At 60.2% G+C, this 24724-nt stretch overlaps 2 protein-coding genes across 23 annotated transcripts in view; both read left to right on the top strand.

Moving 5' to 3' along the window:
• PTPRF (protein tyrosine phosphatase receptor type F) overlaps positions 1-16104 on the top strand; it is a 628470-nt gene extending 612366 nt beyond the window's left edge. For all 15 annotated transcript variants that reach the window (XM_050961087.1, XM_050961085.1, XM_050961098.1 and 12 more), the window contains 8 exons: positions 561-715; positions 1790-2075; positions 6313-6491; positions 8998-9124; positions 10861-10986; positions 12125-12279; positions 13244-13379; positions 14557-16104. In XM_050961087.1, coding sequence (XP_050817044.1) covers positions 561-715; positions 1790-2075; positions 6313-6491; positions 8998-9124; positions 10861-10986; positions 12125-12279; positions 13244-13379; positions 14557-14625 — 1233 coding nt within the window. In that variant the 3' untranslated portion in view covers positions 14626-16104. The remainder of the gene's footprint in view (positions 1-560; positions 716-1789; positions 2076-6312; positions 6492-8997; positions 9125-10860; positions 10987-12124; positions 12280-13243; positions 13380-14556) is intronic.
• Positions 16105-22568: 6464 nt separating this feature from the next.
• KDM4A (lysine demethylase 4A) overlaps positions 22569-24724 on the top strand; it is a 57504-nt gene continuing 55348 nt past the window's right edge. For 5 of the 8 annotated variants that reach the window (XR_007775351.1, XM_050961116.1, XM_050961115.1 and 2 more), the window contains exon 1: positions 22868-23090. Coding sequence is in view for 6 of the 8 variants with exons in the window: in XM_050961116.1 (XP_050817073.1) it covers positions 22953-23090 (138 nt within the window). In the remaining 2 variants the exon portion in view is untranslated. Of the gene's footprint in view, positions 22751-22867; positions 23091-24724 lie in introns of those variants that run through there. The other 3 variants (XM_050961119.1, XM_050961120.1, XM_050961117.1) reach the window with 2 other exon arrangements.

Here is a 24724-nt window from a genome sequence, read left to right as displayed (position 1 = left end):
CAGGCAGGAGGCTTGCACTCTAGGAGATGGGCCACCTTTGGCTGCCCAGCTGGCTCCATAGAGAACTACATGTGCACCTTGTCCATCACAGGCCAGATTACCCCACCTGCAAGGCTCCAGCTCCCACTGTCCCCATGCTTAACCATCCTCAAGGCACCAGGCATCAGTGGAGCAATTAGAGCAGGGAAAGTCCCCCCTTCTCGTTCCTTTGTGTCTCAGTTTACCCATCTGGCCCATCCTTGTGCGGTGCTGAGAGCTGTTCACCTTCTCTTCAGTCTGATCCAGATCCATACAGCGCACACGGCGCTTTCCCCAGATCAGCTGTCTGTGCTCAGGGGGCCGCCTTCCTGCCTCCTTTCCCGGGCTCAGGAGCATGGCTGGGGTCACGGTGCTGAGAGGGGCTCACAAGAGGGAGTATTTGGCCCTCTGAGACGCATGTGCCCGTTTGTGTGGGTGTTGAACACCCACAGTGACGCACACGGCTCATTGTTCCATGGCCAAGTCCCCCCAGAGACTGACTCGTTCTCAGCCCCGGCACGACTCTTTGGCTTCCTTGGCAGAATGGCTCCAGCGAGAAGCGGGAGTTACGCCAGTTCCAGTTCATGGCGTGGCCGGATCATGGGGTGCCAGAGTACCCCACCCCCATCCTCGCCTTCCTGCGCCGGGTGAAAGCCTGTAACCCCCTTGACGCTGGGCCCATGGTTGTCCACTGCAGGTAAGAGTCATTGCGGGAGGAGCTACTCTGTCCCAAAGGCTACAGGGGGCATGTGTTTTAGCAGTGAGACCCTTGAGCTGCTGTAATAGAACAGGTTTGGCTTATTCCTGCTCAATGGTAACGTGCCTCTCGCTGCAGCCTGGGCTGTGGTGATGGGAGTGCATCCCCTGGGAACCCCCCTGCCAGTGTCTTCGCATTGTTTGCATTGTGGCTCCACTGTCAGATGAAACAGCGCGTTGCAGTTCTGATCAGAGAGGTGCAGAAGCCACAGTTCTCTGAGAAGCAGCATAGTTCAGAATTACAGCTGCCCAGAGCTGCCCGGCCGGGGGGATTCCACGCCCGGATGCACGTGCCCCCGCACAGAGCATTTATTGTAGCTCTCCGTGAGGGGTGAGAAGGGCTGTATTTGCTGGCGCTATTAATCCACTAAGAATCAGCATCGTCTCTGGCCCGAGATTTATCTCCCCCAGCAGAGTGAAGACTATCACTCAGCAAACCACTGCATCCCTGCTCACTTGCAAACGCTTTGGGTTCAGTATTTACTGCTCTTCCTTCGTGCCCAGTTTCAGAGTGGGGTATTGTTAAACCCAAAGACGCCACATTCAACCCCAGTTACAGATCTGACTTGGGCAATAGCAAGGAAGTGTCCTGGCTCCGTATCTCTGCCTTGTGTTCCTGCATCAGGGCCCGTGGCTGCTGCCTGCCGGGGTGAGCCCAGCAGAGATCACCATTGGCTAATGCTCTCCCACACGCAGCGGCAAGCCAGCCAGGTGTGTTCTGAGCCCAGGTGCAGAGTATTAAATACAAAGTGCACAACCCCCTTCTCTGCCCTGGCCGGAGGGGTAAGTGTAACCACAGATGAGGGAAAGGGCTTGCCCAGGGCCGTGTAGGGACTTGGGATCATGGCCAGGCTTAGAATCCAGCTCTCCCAACTCCCCCGCCTGGCATTTAAACCCTCGTGGTGTCTCTACTGGCTGCTCCCTGGACAGAAAGGGCCCTGGGGGAGCGGAGCTGAGACGGCTGGGCTCTCCATCAGGATAGTGCTAACTCTGGCACCGTGCTGTGCTCCTGCAGCGCTGGCGTGGGCAGGACGGGCTGCTTCATTGTCATCGACGCCATGCTGGAGAGGATGAAGCATGAGAAGACGGTCGACATCTATGGCCACGTGACGTGCATGAGATCTCAGCGTAACTACATGGTGCAGACCGAGGACCAATACATCTTCATCCACGAGTCCTTGCTGGAGGCAGCTACCTGCGGCAACACCGAGGTGCCCGCCCGCAACCTCTTTGCTCACCTCCAGAAGCTGAGCCAGGTGCCCCCGGGTGAGAGCGTCACTGCAATGGAGCTGGAATTCAAGGTAAACGAGCACGCGTCCATGCCCCCCAAAACCCCCTGGCTTGGGCCCTATTGGTACCAGGCTGTGCGTCTGTCCCACACCCCTGAGAGCAGCCAGCGGCTGCGGAGCTCACTCGGCATGGAGGGAGGGAGACGGATTGGGCTGGGTATAATGGGTCTTTTGTTCATTTCCAGGCCAGGTAGCAGCTATTAAAATCCATTTGAATTGTGGAGTTTGTGCTGCCCACACTTCCTCCCCGGCTTGGCAGGGAGGATCTAGAAGGCAGATACGAGAGTCTCAGCAGCACATTCTGCTCTTGGTTCACAGTGCGGCTGGAGCTGCATGTGAAACCAGATGCAGATTGTGTGTTCGGGATAATTGATGTGACTGTGAACAACTTGTCTGGAAATGGCTCCAGTGTAAATATCAGAGCTGTTTATAGTCCCATCCTCGTGCTGCTGAGCTCGGTTATCATTTAACCTCCAGTTAGGGTGTCAGGCTGTGGTGACAGCAGCATGTGAAGGAACCTAGGAGAAGGGTTTTAAAAAAACAGCCCACCTGCTGCTGAGCATGTGCGTGTTGGCACTGCGTGTGTCTGTGTGTGTTGGCGCTGCGTGTGTGTGTGTCTGTGTGTTGGCGCTGCGTGTGTTGGCGCTGTGTGTGTCTGTGTGTTGGTGCTGCGTGTGTGTGTGTGTGTGTGTGTTGGCACTGCATATGTGTGTTGGTGCTGCGTGTGTGTGTGTGTGTGTTGGCACTGCATGTGTGTGTTGGCACTGTGTGTGTGTGTCTGTGTTGGCACTTCGTGTGTCTGTGCTTGTCTGTGTGTTGGCATGTGTGTGTCTGCGTGTTGGCATGTGTGTCTGTGCATTCATGTCTGTGTGTGTGTGTGTTGGCATTGCTTGTGTGTCTGTGCGTATGTGTGCACGCATGTGTGTCTGTGTCTGTGTGTGCGTGTGTGTTGGCACTGCGTGTGTCTGTGTGTGCATGTGTGTTGGCACTGCGTGTATCTGTGTGTGCATGTGTGTTGGCATATGTCTGTGTCTGTGCGTGTCTGTGTGTTGGCATGTGTGTGTGTCCATGCATGCGTGTGTGTGTGTTGGCATGTGTGTGTGTCCATGCATGTATGTGTGTGTGTGTGTGTGTGTGTTGGCACTGCCTGCGTGCATGTCTGTGTGTGTGTGTTGGTGCTGTGTGTGTGTGTGTTGGCACTGCGTGTGTCTGTGTGTGTCTGTGTGTGTTGGCACTGCGTGTGTGCGTGTCTGTGTCTTGGCACTGCGTGTGTCTGTGTGTGTGTCTTGGCTCTGTGTGTGTGTGTCTGTGTGTGTTGGCACTGTGTGTGTGCGCACATGCGTGCGTGTGACTGCCTAGCACAGATGTGTATTACAGCCGTGGAGATGGAAACCGGCTCTGATAAGTGCCCGTGTGCTCCTGTGAGGGGCATTAGTCCAGCAGACGCATGCCGGGGATATGGCTCACGCAGGGAAGCAGCCGACCGTGGAGGCTGTGAAACGAGCTCCTGGAGTTCTGCTTCGCCCTGGGAATCTCCTCCAAGTAGAGACGGGGCTGGGGAGGCCAAACCCAGGGAAAGGCAAAGCAGCTTCGTCCTGTGGTCACCTCAGCATTAGCTCAGTCTCCTGTGAGCCAGTAAGCAGGGACTGCCGTCCAGCTGAGTCGGTCGGTTGGAGGCTGGGGCATGTGGGAGGAAGGAGGGTACGTGAAGGTGAGGGGGGTATTGGCACATCTGCCAGGTCTCGCACATTTACAAGGCGATTCCCTCGCTCCGGACTGTGACGTGAGGCTCTTTAGAAAATCTCTCCCTCCTGGGAGGATTTTGTGCGTGAGAGATTTTGAGCCTCCAGCCCTGTTTACACTGGCACGGGGTGACTCCCTGCCCGAGGGGATGTACTTGCACTGCGGCTGAGCTAGGGCACCACAATGACAGTGTGGCCGTGGGGGGAGAGCTGCCCCAAGTACCTGCCTAGGGTCTCGGCGGGCTAGTCTGCCCGTGGCTTTGTTGTTTGCTGTGGCAGCAGGAAGCGCCAGTCTGGCTCTTCCCACTGAGGGTCAGACCCCCGCTCACAGTGCTGAGGCCAGACGCCCCGTAGTTGTGCAGTAAGCCCTGCCAAAGAGGCCACTCGGGGACCCACACAAACTGGGTCTGAACAGAGACGCTCTGCTAAGAAAGGTGGCCCCAAATCGGACTCCCTCTGGAAGCAGTGCTGCCTGCTAAGGATGGTCTGGTTCGCACCCGTCCCTGTGTCCATGCATGGGCACCTGGGGGGGGAGGGTTCATCAGCATGGGGGGGAAGCTGTATTACTCCCAGGTCTCCCTTGCTGGCCCCTGCACCATGTGGCACCGGGGCCGGGGAGAAGGTGGTTTGGGGTCCTTGGCAGTAAACCCAGGTACCGCACTGACCACAGCCACTGCCATTCGCCAAGGCAGCCTCGAGACGTGACCCGAAATGGATTTTTGTGGACCTGAAAATGTCACCGACTTTATATTCCATTGTCATGCTCCCAGGGGATGAAAATGAGAACAGGGAGAGGGGGCAAGTGGGCGGAGGGCAGGCGAGGCCATTAAAGGTGAACGACCAAGGGAGATCTCCCCCCATGCAGGGTAATGTGCACATGCACCAAGCATTGTGGGCGCAGAGTAACAGCTCCACTGGGCTCTCGGCTGCGGCTGCCTTGGGCTGAGCTCGAGGGAAGCAGGCGCCGGTGGGGACAGGGTGCTTGGCAGTCTGCACAGAGCAGCTTGTGCGGTGCGGAGCCGCGTTCACGTGGTTCAGCAATAGCCACTGGTGCTATGATGGGATGGAGCTGGCGTTCGACGCGGGGAACGAGTAGGCCCAGCATAGCCCATGCTGCAGGGCAGGGCTCGGGTCTTGAATGGAAACCTTCCCTGTCTCCAGGGAGGGCAGCCAGCCCCAGGGATCCTCTTCTCGAGGGACAGCATCTGAGGGCAGGACTGGCTAGGGGCTGGGAGAGGTTGATTTTCTGAACCGTCTCTACCAATTTCACGGTTCCTGGTGCCAGGGCACAGGCAGCGAAAGCCTTTAGAGGGCAGGTATGCGCCAACCCCCGGCCCAGCTGCTCCGCCATGTGGGCCGTGTTCCCCTGCCTCCAGCCAGCTGCTCCGCATGTGCGGGGCTGTGTTCCTTTCCCCCCTTCCCCCCTACACCCTGCTGCTCTGCGTGCGGAGCTGTGTTCAGCATCTTCACTAATGATCTGGAGGGTGGACTGCACTCTCAGCAAGTTTTCAGATGACACTAAACTGGGAGGAGTGGTAGATACGCTGGAGGGTAGGGATAGGATACAGGGGGACCTAGACAAATTAGAGAATTGGGCCAAAAGAAACCTGATGAGGTTCAACAAGGACAAGTGCAGAGTCCTGCACTTAGGACAGAAGAATCCCATGCACTGCTACAGACTAGGGACCGAATGGCTAGGCAGGAGTTCTGCAGAAAAGGACCTAGGGGTTATAGTGGATGAGAAGCTGGATAGGAGTCGCCAGTGCTTCTTGTTGCCAAGAAGTCTAACAGCATTTTGGGCTATATAAGTAGGGGCATTGCCAGCAGATTGAGGGCTGTGATCATTCCCCTCTATTCAGCACTGGTGAGGCCTCATCTGGAGTACTGCGTCCAGCTTCGGGCCCCCCACTATCAAAAGGATGTGGACAAATTGGAAAGAGTCCAGTGGAGGGCAACAAAAATGATTAGGGGTCTGGAGCACATGACTTCTGAGGAGAGGCTGAGGGAACTGGGATTGTTTAGTCTGCAGAAGAGAAGAGTGAGGGGGGATTTGATAGCTGCTTTCAACTACCTGAAAGGGGATTCCAAAGAGGATGGATCTAGGCTGTTCTCAGTGGTGGCAGATGACAGAACAAGGAGTAATGGTCTCAAGCTGCAGTGGGGGAGGTTTAGGTTGGATATCAGGAAAACCCTTTTTCATGAGGAGGGTGGTGAAGCACTGGAATGGGTTCCCTAGGGAGGTGGTGGAATCCCCTCCCTTAGAGGTTTTTAAGGCCCGGTTTGAGGAAGCCCTGGCTGGGATGATTTAGTTGGGGTTGGTCCTGCTTTGAGCAGGGGGTTAGAGTAGATACCTCCTGAGGTCTTTTCCAACTCTAATCTTCTGCAATTCTCTGATTCCCTCCCTCACTCCCTCGTCCACCCCCAGCTGCTCTGCTCGTGGGGCTTTTTAGGCAGGCCTGACTAAACCCCCAGGCTCCTGTGTACTCCTGACCCTCCTCTCCTTCCAGCTCCTGGCCAACTCCAAAGCACATACCTCGCGGTTCATCAGTGCCAACCTTCCATGCAACAAGTTTAAGAATCGCCTGGTGAACATCATGCCATACGAGCTGACCAGAGTCTGCCTGCAGCCCATCCGTGGAGTCGAGGGCTCTGATTACATCAACGCCAGCTTCATAGACGGCTACAGGTAAGAGTCACCAGGACGCATGGGCCCATCCCCTCAGGCCTAGGAGCAGCTGGGACTGGCCATTACGGGCGCTGGGCTCTTCTGTCTGCCAGGCGTTGCCTCCTGGCGCTGGATGGAAATGGAGTGGGTTGGATTTGAGTCTAATCCTGTTTCTCTTCATGGCGTTGGGATCCTGGCTGAGGTCAGGTACTGCGTGACAAGCGATCGTCAGCCAGAGCTCCCCTCTTCTAGCTCCCAACGTGTGCGCTCTTTGCCCCGTGCTGACAAGCACTTCCTAGGGTAACTGTTCCCATCCTCTGTAAATGTTCCGCACGGGCCCCTCTGCTGAGAGCCCCCCCCCCACCCACCGCTCTGTTTCTGGCCTCCTGGGAAGCCCAGTTGAAAGCTCTGCAGTAGCTGGAGCAGCCTCTGTGAGAAGGGGCCGTTTGGCATTCAGCAGCGACTGGTGGCAGCCAGCGGAGCAGCCTGAGGCCCTTGGCTACAGGGGAGCTCTGGAGGGTCTCAGGCAGAAGCTTGGGACGGGCGGGGCTGGAGCCGGGCACTAGTGAGACCCGTGCAGCAGCCTGCTCTCGGGGACGCTCTGTACGGAGCATGAGCAGGCAGTCGGTGTCCCACGTGACACGTTCCCGTGGTTCCGTGCAGCATGTTCCCAGCTCCTGAGCTCCATGAGGGCAGGGCAACGGCTGTGCCAGGTGCACCGAGGAGCAGCTTCGCCCAGCCACTAACCCCGGCACAGAGCCTCCCCCAACCCTATCCCTTGGCATTCAGCATAAACGGGCGTGCCACTCGCCCACCAGGAACTGGGCCAGCAGATTCCTGCCTTGGGTCCCCCCGCTCGACGTCCAAGCCACAGACGCTGCAGGAGTGGGAATGAGTGAAAGCCTGCCACATAGGATGCCAGGGCCCAGGGGTCCCCCCAGGGCCAGCCCAGGCACTGCTCTCAGGGAGTGGGCAGGTGGGGTCAGTGTGCTCCTAGCACGGCAGCCTGGGGCTCCTGGGCAGAGTGGGCCAGAGGGCAGTGAATGCAGTCAGCCCTGGAGTGCTGTGTGGGAGAGGACAGGCCGCTTAGAGCTGCATGGAGCCAGGTGGCAGCGGGCAGAGCTGGCCTCGTCTCTCTCTCATGCCTGGCACCAGTGCAAACGCCAGCTCCCAAACCGGGCCACTTCTGGGGCTGACGACTGCGGGGGCTGTGCCCATGGCTGCCTTCCAGCACCAAGCCTTGGTGTGCGGTGTGCTGGCGAGCGATGCTGTTTGTGGCATGGAGGAATGGCTGCCTGCGCAGCAGGTGTTACCACGTCATGGCCGACCTATCGCCTCCCTGAAGGGCTCTGTTATCTCCTGTCCATTCCGCCGAACTGAGCAATCCTTCTGAGGCTGATCTAACGAGATCAATGGACCCCAGCTCCTGTAGGCATCGCTAAAGCTGCATCTTTATTAGCTCCGTTGTTTCTTCCTGCCCTCTTACTCTTCATGCTGATGGTGCCGTATAAGCCCCCCGGAAGCAGCGTCCATCTCTGTCCTACAACAAAGTCATTCATTTTTAGCACCAAAGGAGAGATTTGATGATGGTAAGTGCCACAGGCCCCTATTCTGAGATCTCCAGCACTACGTAGTGGTGGAAACGTGAACAGCTCCTCATTATTGACGCCCACGGCCCGGGAGTCTCCTCGGTCTTGCTGATTGCTGTGCTTTTCCCTGCGCTCACCGAGCACGGGGCACCATGACCGCTGGGCTTATCCTGGCACGAAGCTCACCCAGGCAGTGCCACCGGACAGCAGCGCCTGTGCCTGCCCCGCTGCTTCCCTTGTGGCGAAGTCTGATCACGACAGCCGGACTTGCACTGGGTGAAGGAGCCTGTCCACGGGTCCGGAAGCACCCTGCAGGACACGGGGGCAGGGCCTGCCTGTCCCAGGTCCCAGCACACACCCCTGGCCTGGCTGCTGTGGCCAGCGGTGCAGCCAGGGGAGCAGCGTTCTGCCTTTGTTCACTGCCCACTGTGCCAACGACACGCGATCCAGGCCTGCTGCTGTGACTGCCGCTGCCTCAGTAGCCGGCCTGCGTGACCCGGGTGAGCTGCCTCGAGCTCCCTGGGGCGATCAAGGGGCATCTCTGGATGCCAGTGCCGCTGGTGGCAGAATCAGCAGCTGAGCCCAGGCGGGGCCGTGCAAGGCCCCAGAGACGCTGGGGGAAGGGCTCTGTGCAGCAGAGGAGCAGTGTGCAAAGGGTGGTTGTCAAGGGGACAACGGGTTCTTGGGGGCTCAAGGACTCCTCCCTCCCCGAGCCCCAGGGAGTCCAGCACACAGAGCCGCATCCAGCATGCTCACCCCCTTCCCGTGGGCACTGCCCACAGGGACACCCTCCACCCAGCCCTCTTGGGCACTGATCCAGCTGCCGCAGAGCCCCACGCCCAGCTCGGTGAATGCTCAGCCTGAGCCCTTTGAATGGGCATGGGCTGCCTGGGGACCCCTCACCCGCTGTTCTGAGGGTGGCTTGTGTGTGTTTGCAGGCAGCAGAAAGCCTACATTGCCACGCAGGGGCCCCTGGCGGAGACCACGGAGGATTTCTGGCGTATGCTCTGGGAGCACAACTCCACCATCGTGGTGATGCTGACCAAGCTGCGCGAGATGGGCCGGGTAAGGGCTGGGGGGCAGGAGACTGGGCTGGGGAAGGGCTTTGGGGGACTGAGCCGGAGAAGGGCTGCCAGGAAGCGGGAGCAGAAGAAGGGCTGAGGGCTGGGCCGGGGAACGGCAGGCGGGAGCTGGGGCCGGGGAAGGGCTAGGAGGCGGGGGGCGAGGGCCAGGGAGGGGATGGTGGGAGGCAGGGGCTGGGTGGAGGTGGGGGCCGGAGAAGGGCTTTGGGGGGCAGGGGCAGGGGAAGGGCTTTGGGGGGCAGAGGTGGGGGCAGGGGAAGGGCTAGCAGGAGGCGGGGGCAGGGGAAGGGCTAGCAGGAGGTGGGGGCCGGAGAAGGGCTTTGGGGGGGCAGGGGCTGGAGAAGGGCTGGGGGGAGGCAGAGACTGGGGACGGGGTTTGGGGGGCTGGGCCGGGGAAGGGCTGGTTGGAGGCAGGGGCCGGAGAAGGTCTTTGGGGGACGGGGGTAGCGGAAGGGCTGGGTGGATGCAGGGGCAGGGGAAGGGCTGGGTGGAGGCAGGGGCAGGGCTGGGGGCTGGGCCAGGGAAGGGCTTTGGGGGGCAGGGGAAGGGCTGGCAGGAGGCAGGGGCCAGAGAAGGGCTTTAGGGGACGGGGGCAGGGAAGGGCTGGGTGGAGGCAGGGGCAGGAGAAGGGCTGGGGGCTGGGCCAGGGAAGGGCTTTGGGGGGCAGGGGTGGGGGCAGGGTTAGGGCTGGGGGGCGGGGGCTGGGGGGAGGCAGGGACTGGGGAAGGGGTTTGGGGGGGCTGGGCCGGAGAAGGGCTGGGGGCTGGGCCTGGGAAGGGCAGAGGTGGGGGCTGGGGAAGGGCTGGGGGGAGGCAGGGACTGGGGAAGGAGTTTGTGGGGGCTGGGCCGGAGAAGGGCTTTGTGGGGGCTGGGCCGGGGAAGGGCTTTTGGGGGTGGGGGCAGGGGAAGGGCTGGCGGGAGGCTTGAGCTGGGGAAGGGCCGGGGGCTGGGGGCTGGCGGGAGGCAGGGGCCGGAGAAGGGCTTTAGGGGATGGGGGCAGGGGAAGGGCTGGGTGGAGGCAGGGACCAGAGAAGGGCTTTGGGGGGTGGGGACCGGGGAAGGGGTTTGTGGGGCTGGGCCGGGGAAAGGCTGGGGGGCCGGGGAAGGGGGGACTGGTGAAGGCCCGTGGAAGAGCCATGTGCCACTGACCTGGGCCGTTTCCTGCCCCTGCTGGCTCTTTCCTTCCTCTCTCCTGAGCGTTACTGTGGGGCCCGTGCACTCAGCAGGAGCGTCCCAGCCTGGCTAGCTCCACGCTAGGGTCCCGGAGCGCAAGGCTAGCCTGGGCCCAGCAGCTTTGGGAGCTGTCCAAGGGGTGGAGATACCCGATGGGGACACGGTCCCCGACCACTGCTGCTGCAGGCCAGGACTGTCCCAGGGAAGCCAGCTGGCCGCGGCTGCCAGACGCCGGTGCTGCTCTGGGGGCTGGCAGATGGCAGGTTAGCACTGGCATCCTGGGCACACTCCCCGCTGCACAGGGGGGTGGCCCAGCCTCTAGCCAGGCCAGCTGCCCTCATTGGCCTTGGAAACGTTGCCCCATTCCAGGTCCAGAGTCCGCAGTGTTCAAAGTGACCTGCCCGTGACTGGGAGAGGGTGGGGAAGGGGACCCCACCCTGGAGAAGTCCTTGTGGGGGGATTGGGGAGGCGGCAGGGCTGGAGATACACAGGCCCCCTGGGTGAGGCCCTGGCTTTGCTCCTTCACGCGTCTCCTCTTGCCTGCAGGAAAAGTGCCACCAGTACTGGCCGGCGGAGCGCTCGGCCCGCTACCAGTACTTCGTGGTGGACCCCATGGCAGAGTACAACATGCCCCAGTACATCCTCCGTGAGTTCAAGGTCACCGACGCCAGGGTGAGTGGGGCCGGCGGTGCTCTGGGGCGCATCCCTCCCGCGGGAGCAGCTCACCGAGGCCGGACAGTGACGGGGCTGGGATCCCCTCGAGGGCCCAGCAGGCTGTCGCTCCCGGAGCTGTTCTCGTCTCTGGGGCAGGAGCTGGTGGCCAAGCCCCTTCCCAGCGCCCCAGCAGTGACAGAGGCAGCCAGACCCCTGGGCTGGGGCTGCACCTTCAGCTGAGTCAGCCCTGGCTGGGCATCCCGGCACTGAGCCAGTGGAGCCCTGCCGTGCCCCCTTCTCCCTGGTGTGCCCACTTGGCACCAGCCAGTGGGGGAGGAGACTCAGGCCCAGAGGGATAGCTCAGTGGTTTGAGCATTGGCTTGCTAAACCCAGGGTTGTAAGTTCAGTCCTTGAGGGGGCCACTTAGAGATCTGGGGCAAAAATCGGTCCTGCTAGTGAGGGCAGGGGTCTGGACTCGATGCCCTTTTGAGGTCCCTTCCAGTTCTAGGAGATTGGTACATCTCCAATTATTACTAACAGCGCAGGGGAACGAAACCTGGCCAGACTCAGTCCCAGGTCTCCTGTCCCACACCCAGGCCTGGTCCAGGTCTGCGGAGCCCGGCCCCTGCAAGGCGAGGCCCAGCCCAGCCTGGGAACCCACCCCTGGGGCAGTGCAGAGCCCGGCCCCGGCCTGGGAACCCACCCCTGCAAGGCCCAGCCCAGCCCTGGATCCCGGCCCGGGAGCCCACCCCCAGGGCTCTGCAGAGCCCAGCCCCCACGAGGCCCAGACCAGCCCCATCCCAGGAACCCACCTCTGGGGCTCTGCAGAGCCCAGCCCCCCCCAAGGCACAGCCCAGCCCAGGAACACCCCCCCGGGGCTCTGCAGAGCCTGGCCCCGGCCCAGGAACCTGTCCCCCCCACCAGGGCTGTGCAGAGCCCAGCACCCCCAAGGCAGCCCTTGGGCTGTGCAGAGTTCGGCCCTGGCCTGGGAACCCACTCCTGGGGCTGTGCAGAGTCCGGCCCTGGCCTGGGAACCCACCCCTGGGGCTCTGCAGATCCTGGCCCCCGCAAGGCCCAGCCCGGCCTGGGACCCGCCCCCCCGGGCTCTACAGGCTGGCATGTGAGCAGGGCCCACACAGACATCTCCTCCCCGCAGGATGGGCAGTCGCGGACCATCCGCCAGTTCCAGTTCACGGACTGGCCCGAGCAGGGGGTGCCGAAGACGGGCGAGGGCTTCATCGACTTCATCGGGCAGGTGCACAAAACCAAGGAGCAGTTTGGCCAGGATGGGCCCATCACAGTGCACTGCAGGTGAGTGCTGGCCGGGCTGGTGCGGGAGCAGGGCCGGCTCTAGCATTTCGCCACCCCAAGCATGGCGGCATGGCATGGGGGGCGCTCTGCCGCTCGCCGGTCCCGTGGCTCCGGTGGAGCATCCGCAGGCACGCCTGCAGGAGGTCCACCAGAGCCGCCTGCCGCCCTCCTGGCAATTGGCAGAGCGCCCCCCCGCGCCATGCCACCCCAAGCGCGCGCTTGGCGCGCTGGGGCCTGGAGCCGGCCCTGTGCGGGAGGCTGCCCAGGGTAGACAGAGCTGGGAACCCCACCCCACCCAGAGCCACCGTCCTCCACAGAGCCACGAGGGGTCCTGCTCAGCAGCACTCCCTGGAGCCCTCAGACGCTGCCACTTGTACAGCGGGGCAGAGCTGGGAACGGCTCTCCTGCCCCCCGGCAGCCCTGCTGGGAACTGTTCTCCTGCCCCCATGCCCCCCTGGCAGCCCGGCTGAGAACCGTTCTCCCGCCCCTCGGCAGCCCGGCTGGGAACCATTCTCCTGCCCCCCGACAGCCCTGCTGGGAACCGTTCTCCTGCCTCCCGCCCCCCTGGCAGCCCGGCTGGGAACCGTTCTCCCGCCCCCCAGCAGCCCAGTTGGGAACCGTTCTCCCGCCCCCCGGCAGCCCGGCTGGGAACTGCCCTCCTGCCCCCCAGCAGGTACAGGCTGCCACACAGGACATGGAGGGGAGCCCAGACCTTCATCAGGCCCCAGTCCTGGGAAAGGCACGTGGGGCGCTGCAGGGAGGCCGGGTAGTGCCCGCAGTGCAGGGGGACAGGAAGCAGAGGCCCCCAAGAGTCTCTGCAAGCCCCTTCCCATCCAACATGCCCCCCACTGGCAGAATGGGCCTGGCTCCCTGTGGGCCCGGGTGACAATGACGGGGCAGGGCTGCGGGGGGACATGGGGCCTGGGGTCTCTGCTGACAGCCCCTCTGCTCCTTGTGCTCACAGCGCTGGGGTCGGGCGCACTGGAGTGTTCATCACGCTCAGCATTGTCCTGGAGCGCATGCGCTACGAAGGGGTGGTTGACATGTTCCAGACGGTGAAGACCTTGCGAACGCAGCGACCAGCCATGGTGCAGACAGAGGTGGGTGCCCACGTGCCCCCTGCTGACGGAGGGCAGGACTCCCCCAGGCTGGGAGCTGGGCTGTGCCCAGTAAAGGGAGGCTGCACTCCCAGCCCGGTGCCAGGCACTGCCCTAGGCCTGTGCAGAAGGGTCTCGTTTCAACAGAGCTGAATCTGGCAGCAGGTCCCAGTCTCTGGGCTGCCCTGGGCTCCAGGCTGGATCAGGAAGCCCTGGTGGGAGGAGGGTTCTTGCGCTGGGCTGTGGGGGGGGTTGGGGGAGGGGGGAGCTGGACTTCCCCTCTCTGCTTTATGCTGTGCCCCCCACCCGGAGCAGCCAGGCGGGTTTGCAGGCACAGGTGTCTCTGTCCCGCTCCGCAGGCCGTGGCCAGGCCGCTGGTTAATGTCTGGTGTCTTGCTGCCTGGGCCTGGGCAGCTGGAGCCTCAGTGGGGTTAGTTCTGAGCCACCGGCTGTGGTGGCCCTGGCTGTGCTTGGAGATCTCGCTCTGAGCTGGAGAGCCCCTCGCCAGGGCCGGGCCTGGCGCTGCCCTAGGGACAACCAGAGCGGGAACCAGCAGCCAGGGCCCCAGGGGCACCTTAACCTCTGACCCTTCAACCCGGCCAGATCCTGCAGGACAGCCAGCCAGGGTGACCAGACAGCAAGTGTGAAAAATCAGGATGGGGGTGGGGGGTAATAGGGGCCTGTATAACAAAAAGACCCAAAAATCAGGAATGTCCGTAAGCCCAGTGCATGCCCCTCTCCCTGGAGCTTGGGTGAAGTGCAGCCTCCATGCTAAAATACCAGCCTGCGCTGGGCTAGGCTGGGCTAGGCTGGGAAGCACCCTGCCCCGACCCTGTCGAAGGGCCCCACCTGGCCCCCGCCTTGCAGGCGGTTCTCACTGTGCAGAGGGCGATGGGGCCAGAGAGACGCAGGGGCCAGGATGGCACAGGGCGTCAGGAGCAGGGCAGGTCTCCCGAGTCCAGGGCTAGTGCTCTAAGCACTGGGTGGCCCTGCCTCCTACCTCTCCTTTGGAACATCACAGCCGCTTCGGGGACAAGCTTGGCCATGTGCAGGGACTTGGGCTGGGGCCAGCGCCTTTGCTCAGGCTGTCCCCGTGGTGAGTCCTTGTGCCGCGCCGCACAGCGCCCCTGTCTTCTGCACAGGGCACCTCCCTTCACACGCCTGCCCTCTCTCCGTGCAGGACCAGTACCAGCTGTGCTACAGGGCAGCGCTGGAGTATCTCGGCAGCTTCGACCACTATGCAACGTAGCTAGTGCTTCCCCCAGTCACAGTGGGAATGTCTAGGAGCGGAGAGAGTCCTCCTGAGCCACAGCTGCCATTCTTCAGTCCTGTACAGACGCTGCTGCTGCCGAGGCAGCAGACCTCCCATGGCCGACCAAATCTGACCACTGCATTCAGGAGCATCGCCCTGTGCTGAGCAAGGGAGTCCGACTCCAGCGGCATTTCCAGTGTCCCGTCAAACGTCTGCTCACTTGTCTCCCTCTCGGCCCCCTCACGCGACTGCATTTCACAGACAGGCTTTAGGTGGATGGAACGGGATCTTTTTTTATCTGTAAAATAGTTACTCGTGTTTTTATAATCCTTTCTCTTCGTTTGCTAGTCTTACCGTCTGGCTGGGGCAGAGCTGGGTCTGTCAGGCCTTCTGGGGGTTCCTTTCCTGTTGCCTGTTTCCCCTTCTCCTGTGTTCGGATCCACCCCTGCCTTTGGTGCTGCCCATTTTAGTGCAGCCACTTGGAGACCCCAGCAGTGACTGGCTCACAGTTCCAGACCCTCCATTCCCCATAGGCTGCTTGTAACCCTCTGTAGAATAGAAACGTTCACCGAACCGGAGCTAAGCTACTGATGATTTCATTAGCTGTTTCCCCTTATTTCCTGGTGGGGGAAGGGACTTGGGGTCGCGGGAGAGACAATTCCATCGCAAGCTCGAAACTGGTCAGTCCTATTCAAGTGCGTGTTAACCCAATCAGTGCCCATGTGTGTTGGCAGCTCCCAATCTGACGTGACTTGTCGGGAGACCCAAAATCCCAGACTCCTGGCCTGGGGGCCTCTCTGTGTCTCACTGGGGATGGGGCAGGAAGGCAGCAGAAGCCGACCACAGTGTGTCCCTTTCTGCTCGTGCTGCGGTGGTGGGTGTGCAGGCAGCTGTCACCAATGAATGCATCACCACATTTCCAAAGGGAAGGAGCACAATTCTAGCAGCTCCCACAAGGGGGCTGCGGGGGCTATTTTTGGAAAATGGGGTACGTCAGGGAAGGGGCAGCGGGGGAGGGGGGACATGTTTTCGGAGGTTGGGTGTATCTATGATTTCTGCTATCTTGCAAATGTTTAAAGTCATTAGAATATTGTACTTTCGGCTACTTCAGGACGTTCTAATGAACCAATGTGGCAAGTCTACTGGACTTAATTTAATGGTACTATATCTTACTACTCCTTATCCTATCGCGCTGGCACTAAAGACGGGCTAGCTGCCCTCTCGGGTGCACAGAGTTCTCAGTAAAGGTGGTGGGAGGGTGGCTAATTGTATTATCGAATGTATTCCAATGCTAAGAATCTGAGCGCCGGTGAAATCCGCAATCCGGGGTGGGGATATTGGAGGAGACGTTCATTTTTCCCTTGTGGATGCATAGTGCCGTAGGGGTCGCTGGTGTACACAGTCTGTTTTCTATTTGTTAATAAAAAACAATCTACAGCATCATTGCCTAATTCTTGATGTTAATAAATTTGAATAATCAGGTTTCATACAAGCTGGTCTTGCTGCCTTCTTTGTTCAGCAATAAACAGAAGCCAGGGGCCTTTCTGCTATGGGCCCTCGTGAGCTCCCACCCGCAGGGGACCAGGGCTCGGGTGCTGCTCACAGGGACGGAGCCCTAGGGGCCTCTCTGCTGCCGCATTCTTGGCAGCTGACTGGGCCTATAGCGGACGTCGTGGAGCCCAGCCTGGCTGCGAACAGAGGAGCAGGGGAAATGGGGCTGTGACCCCTCCCCATCTTCTGCCCTGGCCATGAGAAGCGCAGTGAGAAGGCACGAGCCCTGTCAGAGGCTTGGCAATGGAGCATCTGCATTACTCGTGCTTTGAACCTGTCGCAGGGGACAGTCAGCAGAAAGGGTTGAAGAGCCGCAGAGCCGTTCTTGTCCCAGTGCGGCAGCTCTCTGGGGCGGACGCTGCTCAGCTTCCTCTCCTGGAGAAAGGAGACGCTAAACCTAGCTCGCTGGGCTCTGACTGGCTGCAACGGACTCTCCTTCCAGGGGCGAAGGGGAAAGGGGGCAGCTCTGCTAACTGTGGCAGGGGTGCTCCCCTTCCTGGGCTGGGTGGGGCTCAGCTCCCTGGCCTCTGTGGAGCGAAGTAGGGGGGATGGGCACTGCCAACAGCAGCTGGTACCTGGCAGGGAGGGGGCTCCCCACGTCCTTGCAGTTCACAGCCCCTGGCACGCAGTGATGGGTCCCAGCTGGGCGTCTTCTCCTCTAAGGGAAGAGCTGTCCCTGGCATTGGGGAGGGGAACCAGGCAGGTCCCTCCCCTCGATACAGATGCTCCACGCCAGTGGGGTGGATGGGGGGCAATGCAGGCCAGGAACCCCTTTTTGATACAGTATGTCTCCCCCTGTGCTGCCTCCAGCCCAGGGAGCACGGGACCCTGTGCTGCACGTAACTGTGAGCCCGGAGACGGAGCTGCGCCTGCACTGCGCTGGAACCATGGCCCCCCGCAGCACTAGGGCACTGCTGGGCTGCCGGGGGGGCTGGTGTCTTCTTAAAGCTGGGACCCTTCCCTGGCCAGGCCACACAGCACAGTAATGCGTCCCCAGTGCCTGCATTGCCATGGAAAGTCGCCCTTTCTGTTGCGGTACAAGGTGGGCTAGTGCCAAAATAGGGCTATGGTCTAGCTCTTGCCCCACCACCAGGCAGGAACCTCATTGCCACAAACCCAGCCACTAGTTCTTGCACATGGCCGAGAGTCACCATTCCGCGTAGCAGGAGATGATTCGTGGCACTACACACTTGCATGACAACGGCCCCCACTTGGGATTTTTCCAACTCCAAAATAATTTCCCACAGACCGGTAGCAATCTAATGTCACAAGTGCCTTAAATGCAACGTTTGCTTTGTGAAACCACTCTGACAGCTTGGCCTGCTGTCTGGCTTAGCTGGGAGGAGAATGCGCTATGTCGTCTCACAGGCAGGCAGGGAGGGGTCATGGAGCTGTGAGGGCCGCGTATCAGTCAGCTGGCAGGAGAAGCATGGAGATCACTCGAGTCCCTCCTCCACATCTGGGTGTCATGTAACCCCATCAGCAGCACAGGAGCCTGGCAGAGATGTGAAGTGGCCCGTTCCTCGCAATGGGATTCGCACAGCTGACGGGATGAGTGACACCTGAGGCCATGGCTACACTAGCGAGCTTACGGGGCACAGCTGCAGTAACATCGCTCATGTCGCTGCTCCGTACAGCCAGGCAAGAGCTCCCCCCAACGAGCGGCGGGAGAGCGTCCCCCAGCACCCCGAAGTCCAGCACCTATGCTGGGGGTGGGGTCTTTTCACACCCCTGAGCAACATACATTGACAAAAACGCTAGTGTAGCCATAGCCTGAAACAATAGCTTGTGACGTGCTCCATGGACGGGCTCATCCCCCTATCCCTGCTTGGCTACACCCAGGCGTTGTACGGCTTGAGCAGCCTAGTTAACATGGTGCAGCCACCGAATGCGGATGCAAATGTACTGCTATAAAAGCACTTATACTGGTACAGCGTATTCCTGGCTGGGAAGGGGCCTGAGCACGTCCAGCCCAGTGTAACTACATCCTTATGCTCCTGGGCCAGAACTGACGGAATCTTGCACCAGCCTCTCTGGGTCATTGGCCGTGTGGTAGCCAATCCCTCCCATTAGCCTAGTCCAACACCACCGGGCCAGGCTTCGTACCTTGCTCACGGTCCTGCTGTAATGGGATATGTCTGCCCGGGCTGCAGCCGGGAGCCTTCCTGCCCAGCTTGATGGACTCTCGCTACCTGCACTCGCAGCATCACCTAAAAATACCTGCATAACCGGCACTTTGAACTGGACAGGAGCCTGGGCTCTGAGGCCCACCCCTCTTCCTGGGCTTCAGGCACCAAGCCACAACGTCAGAGTGCTGGCTATGCAGGTACTTCTAGAGCTCTAACATGAACCCAGATCCACTACCGTGGTCTGGGAGGCTCCCTGCCATAGGCTGCGTACGCATTTCCCTATGGCCCAGGTGGCTTCAGCTAGCCATCCCTGTTCAATCAGGCCTGCCTGTGCCATCATTAGCTACCTCCTAGCCTAAGGGGGCAGCCTGAAACACCTGGGCCTCATAAAACTCCCTTTGGCAAAGAGATGACAGGGAGCAAACTGGGCTTCTGCAGAAGGGCCTAAAGAGGAGCTGGAGGGCTCCAGGGGAGGCGCCTGGGGGCCGGAGCTCTAGTCCAATGCAGAGAGCCTTGCCGGTAGCCCAGAGGGGCTGAGTGTGAGAGTGGGAAGCCGGCTGGGAGTCAGCGCTCTATCCCAGAGCCAGAGCGTGGACAGTAGCCCAAAGGGACTGGCAATGCTGCCTGGAGGGCAGGCGGAAGAAGAGCCTTTCTGTGTCTTTCGATCTGAGTTATCCTGAAATGAGACTGAATGAGACACTGACCCAGAGGGAGAACTGAGCCATGTGAATTCCCAGGAGAGAAAAAATCCTGGTAAATTGTATAAAAAGCTCATGGGGGCAGGGAGGCTCTATTGTTCAAACAACCCAAACTTTGGATCCCTCCCCCCAGTCCCTCACAAAGCACAGCAGGTTACAAGGCACTCTGAATGTGCATGTGGTGCTCAGAGCCCTCGAGAGAATCAGCTGTTAAACAGTAAGACAGTCTAAACCTTAAATGTAGTGGTGACCTTCCCCAAGTTACACCCTGCTTGCTTGACCTTTTTTAGATCCTCAACGTGTAATGCCCATCTGCAGCTGGTCCTATGGACCAGGACGTCATTGTTTGCAGTCTATACTCGTTCCCTGCCCCGTGGGTGGGAAGAGGGCCTCGGCAGAGATGTGAGCTGCCCCATCCTTTGCAATGGGGTGTTAATGCCAAAGGCTGACAATGGCAAGGTAAAGGCTAGTAAGTGGAATCATGATAAGAGCAGTGCTTAGCTAATGTGTTCATCTGATGTGGCTGGAGAATCAGATGATGGTTTATTCAGCACCACAGCTGAGCACAGGGTTAAGAGCCATCAGACCATAACCCTGTGCTCTGAGGGGATTTTCCAGTCGACTTTTAAATATTTCACTTCCAGACAGTGAAGCACTGGGGCACTGCACTTCGTAGGCTAGTCCACACTCCGGCACAACTCACTCCAAAGTTTCGCCTGTTTCAAAAAAAAAAAAATCTGTATTTCATCCCAATACTCCTAATCCAAGCTTCTATCTGAGCCACCAGACAAAGGAGAAGAGGTTTGAGATGGGGCTCCAGTAGCCACCAAACAGGAGGGAGGAGGGCAGCTGAGGTGCCACCAAAGGTGGAGGTGGGACTAGTGAGGAGTGAGCATAGGTCCTGTACCTTTTTTTACCACATTTTGCCCTGGAGGGGAATGGCCTGTGAGGGCCCTGCCCTCACTTTATAGGTCTCCTAGTAACGCTAAGCAGCATACTGCCCATGCGCTGGCCTTTGGGGATTCAATTGATTAAAGGTGGTTTTTACTGGTACATTTGTTCAATAAGACAAGAAATGGTTGCACCATTTAGCAAGTAATTTCTCTGTTTGCTTCAGGTGGACATCCGGCAGCTCCTTCCCGCCCACTCCCAGGGTTTTTCTTGCCTTCAGCTGCTTGCATAAACATTTTCATTTGTAAAGGTTCCTCTTTTGCCTGTTCTGAGCTGGCTCACGATTGGGAGCGGAAACATTCTGGGCCCTTCAACTAAAGCTGCCTGATGCTTTCCCATTGGTTTTTAACAAGCAATCACTGCCTGAGTATCAGCCATGGCAACAAGCCATTGCCCCGATTTCTCTACCTTCACTCCATTTACCACGGAAAATGGCTTGCATCAGCCTAATACGGAAAAGTTGGTTCAGGATTCTAGAAATGAAACAGCGCGTGCCTGCCCAATGACACACACACTTCTAGTTTTCTGCTATCTTGCACCCTCCCACAATACAAGAAAAGTTTTTCAGACCATATCTGTGGAAGATTTTGGGTCCTCTGTTTGCCTCATTTGTATTCATCTCAGGTGCTAGTTCTGGCCCTTGAGTTCTCCTGATTGTAATTGAATTGTCTTCTCAGAAGAGAGGCTCACCTGAAGCTTGTCTGGTCTTGTGCTGGGAAGGTTCAGCAGGACCTTCATGGTTGCTTTATGACAATAACCTGACAGCAAGGAGACCCCCGGTGAGAGAAACGAAATAGCATCCTGGTATGAGTGCAACCAGTCATTTTGCTCATGGGTTCGGGGCATGGTTGCAGGCTCCTTTTAGGATGGTTATGTTCATCCCCATTGCTGTGCTCTGGTGTTTATGCATTATAACTAAGGCCTTCCTTACTCTGCGATAATGCAGATCCTGCAATATTAAACTCCCACCACAATTTTGACAGTGGGAGCCCCAGCCGCCCTGGGATCAACAGCATGACCTCCCACTCTCAGCCCTGGGCAGCCAAACACCGGGAGCCCCCACTGTCAACAGCAGGATTCTGCTCTCAGGCCTGGGCTGCCGACAGTGGAAAATTGCAGAAAAGTCATAGACTTGATTACCGCAAATAAGGTCCATTATTACTTTTCTGCGATTTTCCAGGGCTTGTCCACAACTCAGCTGCAATTTTTTTTGACAATCATCCTGCAATTCAAGTAGGGCTTTAATTATAAAGCATTTAGCATAGCAACATAACCAGCACGTCCCCATCAAGTTCTGACGCATGTCAGATCCCGCCAGGCATTTCCCTGGGTCATGGTGAATTTGGTGCCAGATTATTGTGTAGTGTCAAACTCTGCTGAGGTTTTGTTTACACACACAAGTTGTACCAGTTTAACTAAATTGGTTTAGAAAGTGAATTAGCCAAATTGGCAAGAATCCAATAGAGTGGACATCCTTAAACTGACTGATAACAATTAGCTAAAATCAGGAAGCAACAGATGTAAGCAGAACTGAAAGTGGGCACACTTAATGTGAAATAAGTGTCCATACAATGGAGTTGCTCGTTTAACAAAATCACTGTCAAAACCCGTTAGTACAACTTGTGTGTGCAGCCATGCTAGGTGTGTACATGGCGTCCACTTCACCCTAGTCTGTAGCCAGTGCTGGGTGCCGCCCGACTGCCGATGTGGGCTCAAGGAAGACAAGCTCCTTGTGCCAAGATCTCAGACCTCTGCTGGCATGTGCCCTGTGGGGCCAAACCTCTGCTGGCTGTAATGGAGATGGGAGGAGGCCTCAGCCAGTTAGCACCAGTGGGACAATCGCCGTGACAACCCCATGAGGACAGAACTACTAATGGGAACGATGCCGAGCAACTCTGGACTCACCCTGGCGCTGCAGACCACACCAGCAGGTCCCCCACCTGCCCCCAGCACAGGGCCAGGGCCCCCCCTCCCCGGGTCCCCCCCCAGCACAGGGCCAGGGCCCCCCCTCCCCAGGGTCCCCCCCCAGCACCGGGCCAGGGCCCCCCCTCCCCGGGCCCCCCCCCAGCACCGGGCCAGGGCCCCCCCCTCTCCCTCCCCGGGTCCCCCCCCAGCACACGGCCAGGGCCCCCCCTCCCCAGGGTCCCCCCCCAGCACAGGGCCAGGGCCAGGGCCAGGGCCAGGGCCAGGGCCCCCCCTCCCCCTCCCCCCCAGCACAGGGCCAGGGCCCCCCCTCCCTGGGTCCCCCCCCAGCACAGGGCCAGGGCCCCCCCTCCCCCTCCCCGGGTCCCCCCCCAGCACACGGCCAGGGCCCCCCCTCCCCGGGTCCCCCCCCAGCACAGGGCCAGGGCTCGGGCTCGGGCTCCTGTCCGCCCTCCGCCGTACGGAGCCTCGTTGGGCCTGCAGTTCCCTAGCAACTGCGCCCCCCAGCAGGGGACGCTAATCTGCCTGGCAACAACCTATTCTCCTTTCTGATTGGCCAACTTCTACCGCCCCGTTTAGCGGCGGCTCTAATTCGTATTGGTTGGAATCGCAGGCTGCGCTGTGATTGGCTTAGCCGATGGAGAGGCCGGGAGGAGGTCGTGCGGTGGAAAGCCGCCCGGCGGATTCTTTAGCCGGCGCTCCGAGAGGAGGGATACCTCTCACGTCGCTGCAATTTCACATGACGTGACATCGTCGCGCGCAGCCGTATATCCATCCGCGCCGGAACTGATTTCGGGAAGCGGGAGAGGTTGGTCCGCGCTCGCCGCGGTGGGGGCGACGCTGGAGGAAGAAGAGGAAAGTGATTGGCAGGTGCGCTGAGCGAATGAGGAGGCGCGTCTGGTGCGGACCCTGTGGCGATTGGCCCGCGGCGGCGCTGCCTCACCAATGGGATCGGAGATCGGGGCGGGGCGGGGGACGCTGTTTTCTCTTTCCTTCTTCCGAGCGGCGGCGGGGCCCTGGCGGAGGGAGCGCGGCGCCGGCCGAGGTGGCCGCTCCGCTCCCGCGCAGGAACATGGCCGCGGAGCCGGAGAGCCCGAACCCCAGCGCGCGCATCCTGACCTTCCGGCCCAGCGCCGAGCAGTTCCGCGACTTCGGCCGCTACGTCGCCTACATCGAGTCCCAGGGCGCCCACCGCGCCGGGCTGGCCAAGGTGAGCGGCCGAGGGGGGCCGGGGCCGGCTCCCTGCCTCCCTCCCTCCCGCGGGGTGCGGGGGGCCGCGGCTCGGTGCTGGGGGGCCGGGCCCCGCTCCCGTTCCCTTCCTCGGGGTGTGGGGGGGCCGGGCCCCGTTCCCTGCCTCCCTCCCTCCCGCGGGGTGCGGGGGGGGCCCGGGCCCCGCTCCCGTTCCCTGGTGCGGGGGGCCGCGGCTCTGTGCTGGGGGGGCCGGGGGCCGGGCCCCGCTCCCGTTCCCTCCCGCGGGGTGCCGGGGGCCGCGGCTCGGTGCTGGGGGGCCGGGCCCCGCTCCCGTTCCCTTCCTCGGGGTGTGGGGGGCTGCGGCTCGGTGCTGGGGGGGGCCGGGGGCTGGGCCCCGCTCCCGTTCCCTCCCGCGGGGTGCCGGGGGCCGCGGCTCGGTGCTGGGGAGGAGCCCCTCAGCCGGCCCGTCAGGCTCCGAGCTGGCAGCACATAGCTCTCAGGGTGTAACCCCGGGCTGGGGTCTCCCTGCACCCGCCTCCGCACCAGCCATTGCCATGGCCAGGAACTGGGTCAGACAACAGAGACAAGAAGAGACCGGTCTGGAGAGGTTTTCCTGTCTGGTGGTGCCTGCATCGCATCGCCTGCTCCAGTCCCATTCCCGTGAGCACCTACGGACAGGGGTAGTACCACTTACCGCTTCTGTGTGGACACTTCAACGTGCCGCTTTCAGAGAGCTAAGCCCCCGGAAATCCCTGTTAACTGAATGGACTCTGGGAGATCAGCATGTCCAGAGCTCAGACCCCTATCCCCTGCCTCAGGGCTGTATTCTGCTCCTCAGTCTTTGTGCCTCTCAACTGTAGGAGAACTGCCATGAGCGGGAGGTAGTGCAGAGACAAGGTGGGGGGCGTAATATCTTTTATTGGACCGACTTCAGTTGGTCAGAGACCAGCTTTCCAAGCTCACAAACCATAATGAAAAGTAATTCTAAGAAGTTTGACGTCTTGCTCTTGTTGCATTTGTTCCCTACTGAAGGTTGCTGACTGAATAATCATTGTCCTCTAGATAAAGCTCCTCTCATAGGCAGGGTTTTCTGTGCAGAATGAATTTTGTTACGTGCACCAATAAGTGATGCGTGACACATCAACTTCTTATCGGTACACATAACAAATTTAATGTGATGGGGGTAGGCCGAGGGGTGTAGATTGTGGGAGGGGGCTCAGGGTTGGGGTGTTGGGGGATGAGGGCTCTGGATGGGGGTGCAGGCTCTAGGGTGGGGCTGGGGATAAGGGGTTCAGGGTGCGAGAGGGGCTCTGGGATGGGGCAGAGGGTTGGGATGTGGGGTTTGGGGTGGGGGGGACGACTCAAGGCTGGTGCCGGGGGTGAGGGCTCCCGGGTGGGGCCAGGGATGAGGGTTTGGAGTGCAGGAGGGGGCAGAGGGCTGGGGTGTGGGAGACTGTGGGTTCTAGGGTGGGGCCGAGGATGAGGGGTTCAGGGTGTAGGCTGTAGTGGGGAGAGAGTACTCCCCCCAACCCCCTCTTGCCATAGCAGCTCGGGTCTGGGGAAGAGGCGCCTCTCCCCAGCAGCTCGGGCTGGGCTGGGCCAAGAGAGAGGCTCCTCCGCAGCTGGCCAGGGCAAGTCTGGGGCAGGCCCACA

This window comes from Gopherus flavomarginatus, chromosome 7 (assembly GCF_025201925.1).
Source record: "Gopherus flavomarginatus isolate rGopFla2 chromosome 7, rGopFla2.mat.asm, whole genome shotgun sequence".
NCBI lineage: Eukaryota > Metazoa > Chordata > Testudines > Testudinidae > Gopherus > Gopherus flavomarginatus.
This window is presented reverse-complemented; position numbering and strand designations above follow the sequence as displayed.